The 9599-nt window shown below is 43.5% G+C and overlaps 1 protein-coding gene across 1 annotated transcript; it reads left to right on the top strand.

Annotated features, from left to right (window-relative positions):
• Nucleotides 1-801: 801 nt before the first annotated feature.
• Nucleotides 802-4037, top strand: foxa1 (forkhead box A1; the record flags this gene model as incomplete). Its single annotated transcript, XM_083998081.1, has 2 exons — nt 802-867; nt 2874-4037. 2 exons carry the CDS (start codon nt 802-804, stop codon nt 4035-4037), a joined length of 1230 nt encoding a protein of 409 aa, XP_083854207.1.
• Nucleotides 4038-9599: the final 5562 nt, after the last annotated feature.

Genomic DNA, 9599 nt, shown 5'->3' with positions numbered 1-9599 from the left:
ACCAGGACCAGGACCAGGACCAGGACCAGAGACCAGGACCTGGACCTGGACCAGGACCTGGACCAGGACCAGGACCAGGACCAGAGACCAGAGACCAGAGACCAGGACCAGGACCAGGACCAGGACCAGGACCAGGACCAGAGACCAGAGACCAGAGACCAGGACCAGGACCAGGACCAGGTGACAGTGTGATAACATCAACAGGCCGGTGCATATTCTCATTAGTCCAGGTCATAGTTCCTCAGAGGAGTTTCAGTGTAAAGCAAATTGGTTATTTGTCTAGAAGACGTTTCACCTTCATCCAAGAGTCTTCATCAGTTCATGTTCATCAGTTCATGTGGTCAGATGAACTGATGAACATGAACTGATGAAGGTGAAACGTCAGCAGAACCAGTCCAGCTGCTTTACATTGAAAACTCCATTGAGATGAACCACATCAGTTTCTCCATCAGCTTCTATTGATACAAGACTCCGCAGTGAAGGAATGAGGAGAGAGAGTGTGTGTGTGTGTGTGTGTGTGTGTGTGTGTGTGTGTGTGTGTGTGTGTGTGTGTGTGTGTGTGTGTGTGTGTGTGTGTGTGTGTGTGTGTGTGTGTGTGTGTGAGGAGGGGGGGAGCAGAAGGGGGCGGGGCTGGACCACCAGGTCACCATCTCCTCCTCCTTCACCTGGACCCGGACTCACTCAGTCTCAGTCTGGCACCGGGAGAGACCGCGAGACCGCGAGACCACGAGACCACGAGACCAGGACCGGGACCAGCAGACCGGGACCAGCAGACCGGGACCAGGAGACCGGGACCGGATCATGCTGGGCTCGGTGAAGATGGAAGGGCACGAGGCTCCGGACTGGACCGGGTACTACAGCGAGGAGGTCGGTGCCGCGCGCGCTCTGTTAGGGGCTTCTAGACCCGGACCGAGACCCGGTCCAGGTCTAGACCCGGACCGAGACCCGGTCCAGGTCTAGACCCGGACCTAGACCCGTATCTAGACCCGGACCGAGAGAAGCTGAAAGTTGAAACAGTTTGAACCAGTTTGTGACGGAGCGCGTGGCGGCTTGTTGCGGCGCGTTGCGGGTTCGTTGCGGGTTCGAGTCCGGAGGTTTGATCCGTTTGTTTCAGTGACAGGTAGAGGCGGGAAAAGAAACAAACAAACAACAAACAACAACAACAAAGTGTTGATTTTAATTCATCAGTCTGATCAGCGCGGATTGATCAGTGATCAGCGATGATCAGCGCGTTCAGGCCGAGACTGTGATTTATTATTATTATTCCTATATTCTTCTTATTCTTCTTATTCTTATAATTATTAGCCTATTATTATTATTATAATTATAATTATTAGGCCTATTATTATTAATATAAACTCTCCTCTAGTTACCGTCAATAATTTGTATCAGTGGGAAAAATGAACGAGAGAAAAACCTGAATATTCTCATTGGTCTAGAAAACGTTTCACCTCTGACTGGAAATAACTAAAAACTAAAAACTAAAAACTAAAAACCCAATAAAAGTCCAGTTGCTTTGATTTAAATTTCCTTGAGATAATCAGAGAAAAAAAGAAAAAAGAAAAGAGAAGAGTAAAAAGGAGACGTAGAAAAAACAGAGAAATAAAACAGAAGAAGAGAAAATAAAAGAAAAAGAAAAAAGTGAGAAATGAACGGAAACATTAAACCGGTTCATTCTGACGTTAACGGATTTTATTATTATTATTATTATTATTATTATTATTATTATTATTATTATTATTATTATTATTATTATTATTGTTATTGTTATTATTCTATTATAATGATTTATCCGGGTTTGTTCTATTTGTTCCGGTCTGAGGTTGAAGCCGTTTATTGATCCGTTTAATCTAAATGTCACAGTTAATTCAAGTGATGAAGGTTAAAAAAAGAAAGAAAAGAAAAGAAACTGATAGAAGTTATTGATCATTAGTTATTGATCAGTTTTATTAATCAGTGTTTATTACACAGAGACGGCGGCGCGCGACCTCAGACCGGGTCTTCGGGTCTCGCGCTCCTCTTTGTCTTTCATCCCGCGGTGGCTCGTGTCTGATTAAACTGATCGATTTGTAAATTGATTTTAAATGAACGGATTCATTGATTAATTCATTCAGATTTTATTCAGTAACTCAACAAAATGAAACAATCGATTATCAATAGTTTTAAATTCAAATAAATATGAAGCTTTATAGCGTCAGTGATCGGATCAATTGATTAGTAGTTTGTTTCGGCCGCGAGAGCGCAGCGTGTGTGTGTGTGTGTGTGTGTGTGTGTGTGTGTGTGTGTGTGTGTGTGTGTGTGTGTGTGTGTGTGTGTGTGTGTGTGTGTGTGTGTGTGTGTGTGTGAATCCTTTGCTCTACAGGTGAGTTACTGCAGAGGTCAAAGGTCAGTGAGGAGTTCCTGGCTGTTTATGAAGTTAGTAGCGAACTGATTGATTGATTGATTGATTGATTGATTGATTGATTGATTGATCACTGATCTGCTTCTTTAATGAACAACTCTGAGTTTGACGTCAGAGTGAAGACCAAACCAAAGGTTCTGACCCCCTGGTTCTGGTCCAGGCTGATCCACATGCAACTGACTGGGTCCTGGTCCTGGTCCTAACTGGGTCTAATTGGGTCTACCTGGTCCTAGTCCTGGTCCTAACTGGTTCTAACTGGTCCCAACTGGTCCTAATTGGGTCTAACTGTCTCTAACTGGTTCTAACTGGTCCTAATTGGATCTAATTGGGTCTAACTGGTCCTACTTGGGTCTAACTGGTCCTAACTGATTCTAACTGGTCCCAGCTGGTCCTAAATGGGTCTAACTGGGTCTCAGGTCTTGTGGGCTGTGGTTACTGGTTCTAACTGGTTCTGGTCTCTTCTGGTCTGCAGGTCTACTCTCCGATGGCGAGCAGCGGGATGGGTTCTGGTCTTGGGATGGGCTCCATGTCGGGCTACATGTCCGGCGCCGGCGCCACGGCGGGCTCCTTCAACATGTCGTACGGCGGCGGCGGTCTGAGCCCGGGGCCGGTGGGCGGGATGAGCGGCTCGGCGCCGGCGGGGATGTCGGGTCTGGGCGGCGGCGTGGGCGTGGCCTCGATGGGCGGCGCCCTGAGCCCGACCGCCATGAGCTCGGTGTCGGCGCAGCAGCTGAACCCGTACGGCGCCATGAGTCCCAGCATGGGCGGCGCCATGGCGTACGGCGGCGGGGGCGGCGGCGGACTGAACCGCGCCCGAGACAACAAGGCGTTCAGACGCAGCTACCCGCACGCCAAGCCGCCCTACTCCTACATCTCGCTCATCACCATGGCGATCCAGCAGGCGCCCAGTAAGATGCTGACGCTCAGCGAGATCTACCAGTGGATCATGGACCTGTTCCCCTACTACCGGCAGAACCAGCAGCGCTGGCAGAACTCCATCCGCCACTCGCTGTCCTTCAACGACTGCTTCGTCAAGGTGTCGCGCTCGCCCGACAAGCCGGGGAAGGGCTCCTATTGGACGCTGCACCCCGACTCTGGGAACATGTTCGAGAACGGCTGCTACCTGCGCCGCCAGAAGAGGTTCAAGTGCGAGAAGAAGATGTCGACGAAGCCGGACGGGAGGAAGGACCCGGGCGGCGGCGGCGGCGGCGTGTCCCCATCGGGCGACGCCATCAAACCCCCCGGACTGCTGGACTCGGCCATGGCGTCCTCGAGCCAGACCGCCGCGCCGCCGGGCCTGGACCTGCGCGGCGGCGTTGGGGGCGTGGCCTCGGACCTGAAGGCGTCCGGCGCCCAGCTGCTGTCCTCGCTGGCGCTGCCGCCGCCACACGCCATGGCGCACGAACCGCAGCTGCACATCAAGGGCGACGGCCACGCCCACTACGCCTTCGACCACCCGTTCTCCATCAACAACCTGATGTCGTCGTCGGAGCAGCAGCACAAACTGGAGCTGAAGGCCTACGAGCTGCAGTACTCCTCGTACGGCGCCGGCGCCGCGGGGCGGGGCATGGAGGCTCTGGACGCCAGCGCCTACTACCAGGGCGTCTACCCGGCGCGGCCGCTGCTCAACACCTAGGACCGCCCACTTCCTGTCAGACTCTCTGCCATAGATACATATACTGACTAGATGCTGCGTTGCCAGGCAGCTCTATGGTGGAATACGTCAACGTGGCGGCCATCTTGGTGAGGGGGAAGCTGTGTCTACTTCCTGCACTAGAGGTCTATCAACCATTAACATCACCACAACTCACTGAATATTCAACTGTTTGGTTTATTATAAATGTCAGACACATATTTATGATACAACAACAAAAACATTTTATAATATTTTTTTTATGTATTAGGGTCGTGTCCACCAGATGTGTTTTCAGCTCTGGGCGTCTACTTATTCAAACCTATTGAGTCGGCGCTCACAGCGCTCAGCGCCCTCGGCGGTAAAACGCCCTCGGCGCTCCGCTTGCTTCTTTTTGTCGCGGCGCTCAGATGAAAACTGTTCAACTTTTAGAACAGCGCTGCACTCGTCAGTGTCACTTTTCCCCGCACTGACCAATCAGAATCAAGAAGGGGCGGGACATACGTTACCACAGCAACACAACAGAGACGTGGCTCAGTTTATATCATGAAGGTAGGCCGACCTCAGGGTCCATGTCAAAAGCTGCTAATGCTGTTGTGTATTTCTGACACTCGTTGTGGTGTTTACATTAAACAAGGCCGGAACACTGTCAGAGGACTCGTTTTGTAACCTAGCAACAGCTGCACTCTGACGAAGGAGAGAGAGAGCGCTGAGCGCTGGGAAAGCAGCGCTGAGAGGCTGTCAGAGCTGAGAGGCTGTCAGAGCTGAAAACGCGTTTGGTGACACGGCCCCTTAAACACTTACACACTCAGACACCCACAGGCATAAATACACTGAACTTTGTTCTACAAGGTTCTGACCCGGTCTGACCCGGTCCGACTGCTGCTCTATGGTCAGAACCCCGGACCAAGATGGCCGCCGTGTTGACGTACGCTGAGAGGCCGAAGGCGTCGTCTAGTCAGTATCTACGTATCTATGCTCTCTGCATGCAGCCGCCCCGGACTTCCTGTCTGACTGTGACGATGCTGAACCGGGTTCTGGAGGTTCTGGAGGTTCTGGTGGTTCTGGTGGTTCTGGTGGTTCTGGTGGTTCTGGTGGTTCTGGAGGTTCTGGAGGTTCTGGAGGTTCTGGTGGTTCTGGTGGTTCTGGTGGTTCTGGAGGTTCTGGAGGTTCTGGAGGTTCTGATCTCTGCACTGTGACCGGACCAGGACTCCAACAGGTCCAGACGTCTGTTTTCTCCTTTAACCCACAGAGTCTCCGATCACACACACACAGATACATTTCATTTCATTTCATAACCTTTATTTAAAGCAGAAGTAAGTGATCCGGTCGTTTTGGCTAATGCTGCGTTCCAGGCAGGCTTTTGAAACCGTAAACTACAGCTTCAAGTCACGACTTACGACTTTGTAGCGTTCCAGGCAACCCACTCGTGTTTCTCCGACCTGTTTTACCTGTGAAAGTCACTATAACGGCCACTCGTAACTTCTGACCCGTGAACTCGTACCAGATCGAACTGGTACCACTTCACAGGTCGGAAAAACACGAGTTACGGGTTGCCTTGAACGCACCATAACAGTCCTCGTCCCTACGTCACCACATTCAGGCGCATCCCTTGGCTGCACACACAGAGAGGACTGCCCCTTTATGCCGTTCTCTCTCCTCATTGGATAAAGGTTGTAGGATACAAGGAAAGTTTTCTCCTGGGCTCAGAGCAGAGCAGAGTGACTGACAGACCCGTGTTTCAGACCAAACACTCTATGTAAGTGATTGCTGTCGGAAGATACAACTATTTAAAACTTAGATTAACACAAATATATCACTTACTTCTGCTTTAATGAATGAAATGAAATGAAATGAGATACTCATTATAAATTGGTAATTTCCATTCCTATTGATTATAGATTGATAGTCGGTGGTGTAATGAATGAAACAGCCAATCAGCTGCAGACTCAGACTCAGGGTATCAAAGCTCTGTCGATCGGCTCGTAGCAATATTACTACTATTGATCTGGAGCGTTTTTCATGTCACAGTCTCTCTCTTTATAAACCAGTTAAATTCAGACCCGATCACTGATCAATAATCAATAATGTCCACATTATCACTGTGATGGTGATCAATGACGATTATTATTGATGAATAGTAATTGACTCTCACTCTGTGTGTAAAAGGAAAAACCACTTCCTGTTTGACTGTTGATGCGTCTGTATTTAAACCTGTCCATCACTGATTATTGATTATTGATTATTATTATTATTATTATTATGACCATCTGCATGAATGAAGTGGGAGGTCTTCTTCTTCTTCTTCTTCTTCTCCTTCTTCTTCTTGTTCTCTGGAGAAGCAGACCCCCCCACGTTGTGTTTCTTCCTCGTTGGTTTTTGATGCATGTTCTTAACTTATTCTGTCATTTTCAAATAAAACAAAGAAACAATGACACTTATTGATTTATTGATATATTGATTTATTGATAATTTCTCATCATCTTTCGTTCTAACCCGGAATATATTTATGTTCATTAATGAGGTTAATAAATCATTTATTATCCAATCAGTTCATCAGTTTAAATCTCATTAAATGAAACAGTTGAATTGATCCATTTGTTCAGTAAATATCAGTTAATATTGATCAGTGATTTAATAAGTAAAATCGGTTATTGATGAACATTACAGAACTTTTTCTTCCTGATGGAATGAAGTCAAACTATCGATCTATTAACTGATGATTATTGATTTATAATCTTCAATAAGACGATCTAGTCTGATAATGATTAAAATAACAACAATAATAATAAAGCACTGTGATTATTTGTCATAACGACCTGATCGATTCTGTCAAAGGTAAAAAAAATATATATATATACAGTATATATAGACCTATATATTTTTTTCATTTTCTGATTTGTTTCTTTAAAGAAAAAAAAGAAAACTTCATGAGGAAATTATATTAAAATACATTTATTTTAATATCATTTATGCCTATTTTAATATTATTTTCTCAGTTTTTTTGTTTTGTTTTGTTTCTTTAATTGAATCATGAAAGAGTCGCTCTTCTTGTCGGAACCTCAGATCTTCATGTTTCATCTGAAGAGACGAGGACACGGGTTTATATTATAGCCTACTGTTGTTAGGTTATAGATCTATTATATTATATCATATTATATTATATTACATTATTAGCTATGGGCCTATTATATTATATTCTATTATGTTATGTTATAAATCTATTATATTATATTATATTATATTATATTATATTATATTATATTATATTATATTATATTATATTACATTATTAGCTATGGGCCTATTCTATTCTATTCTATTCTATTCTATTCTATTCTATTCTATGATATTGTATTATATTGTTGTTGAATTGTGACCTCCTGGTTTGGTTCCTTTTGTTCGGCTTTTTATTAATTGTTTTAACATTTATTATTGACACTAATATTAGTTTCTTTCTGCTTCACTTTCTCTTCGCTTTCACTTTTCACTTGATTCTTTTTCTTCTTCCTCCGTGTGTCTCGTCCCGGTCCGGATCGGTTCGGGTCTCTCCGGTCCCGGTTCGTCCGTGTCTCGGCCTCGCGCCGCCGCCTCGCGCTCCGCTGTGTCCGGGTTTGGCGCGTGTCGGCGGCGCCTTTGATCTCCAGCTGTTTCTGGAGCCGCGAGACGTCGCTAATGATCCTGTAATGATTCACTAGTTACTGTAATTAATCACTAATTAACCTGTTAACTAGACACACACACACACACACACACACACACACACACACACACACACACACACACACACACACACACACACACACACACACACACACACACACACACACACACACCACTATCATCATCATCTAATGTTTTATTCGTTCACAAAATGTTTCTTTATATTTCTGAGATTTATTTTTGTTTTGATATTAATATTAATCTGAGAAAAAATCACCAACTATATATATGTATATATATATATATATATATATATATATATATATATATATATATATATATATATATATATATATATATATGTATATATATATATATATATATATATATATATATATATATATATATATATATATATATATATATATATATATATATATATATATACATATACATATATATATATATACATATATATATATATATATATATATATATACATATACATATACATATACATAGGCCTATATGTATGTATGTATATATATATATGTATATGTGTGTGTGTGTGTGTGTGCAGTATACAGCTGGATGACATCAGCTTGTGGAACTGGTGTTTCTTCATGAACATCTGATTTAAAGTAGGCTATTATATATAATATATATATATAATAATAGTATAAAGAGGAAATCAATCTGGACTCAACGTGGAATAAAAATATTAATTCACTTTTACAAAACAACACTTAGTTTATTATGAACATGTGACATCATGTGTTAGTAATAATAATGTGTAGTTGTGCTCTGTGACCAACACGCATCAACAACACACATCAACATTTAAATCAAATAAAACAGCCACAAAACATCTTTTTCAACTAAATGTTTTCAGAGGAAAGTTTTTTATTATATTTTTATCAGTTAACGTATTTAATATTAATGACTGTGTTGAATATAAAACGAACATCTGACAGTTTTTAAATATATTTCTGCATTTCTCACCTGACCCAAATATTTAAGTTTATCTGAAACTAATTATTTATTGTTTTAATTAATTAATTAATATTTCCCTGTGTTTTTCCCCCTCACCGTTCTGTTGGTAATTTATTAAACTAAAGATGAAAGTTAATATCAATAATAATCTGGGGCCTGATGGATTTCTCCCTCTTCAGATTTCAACCTCCCGACTCACACAGAGGCTTTTATTGTGGAGGGTCGGAGGCTTTTATTGTGGAGGGTCGGAAAACTCACTGCATTTATTATTATTAATATTATTATAATTGTTGCTGTTATTATTAACAGCAACAATTGTTACAGTGACGTCATTAATATTAAAGCTTCAGTAAGTGATCCGGTGGTTTTGTCTAACTTCCTGTCAGCCGATGGAGTTAGCAGCCCCCGCCCTCGTCATGGATCTATTGGTCCTCGTCCCTACGTCACCACATTCAGGCGCATCCCTTGGCTGCACACACAGAGAGGACTGCCCCTTTATGCCGTTCTCTCTCCTCATTGGATAAAGGTTGTAGGATACAAGGAAAGTTTTCTCCTGGGCTCAGAGCAGAGCAGAGTGACTGACAGACCCGTGTTTCAGACCAAACACTCTATAGAAGTGATTGCTGTCGGAAGATACAACTATTTAAGACTTAGATTAACACACACAGCGTCCTTCGAGACATGGAGCTCCATGTCTCGAAGGACGTCTCTCTGGATCTTAAAGACCTGCAGGTTCGTAAAACAAAGATGTAAAGTCCAGTCATTTTAGGCCAAAAAAGGGTCAACGTTGAACAAATTGCAACAGAATCAAACTGTGTCCTCAACATGTCCTGAGTGATTAGGGGAAAGTTTAGAAAAAGATCCAAATACATCCCATTTATACGCCTATTAAAGGGACAACCAGGAGTT

This window comes from Trachurus trachurus, assembly GCF_905171665.1.
Source record: "Trachurus trachurus genome assembly, chromosome: 22".
Taxonomy (NCBI): domain Eukaryota; kingdom Metazoa; phylum Chordata; class Actinopteri; order Carangiformes; family Carangidae; genus Trachurus; species Trachurus trachurus.
Note: the sequence above shows the minus strand (reverse complement) of the source record. Positions and strands in the feature narration are given on the sequence as shown.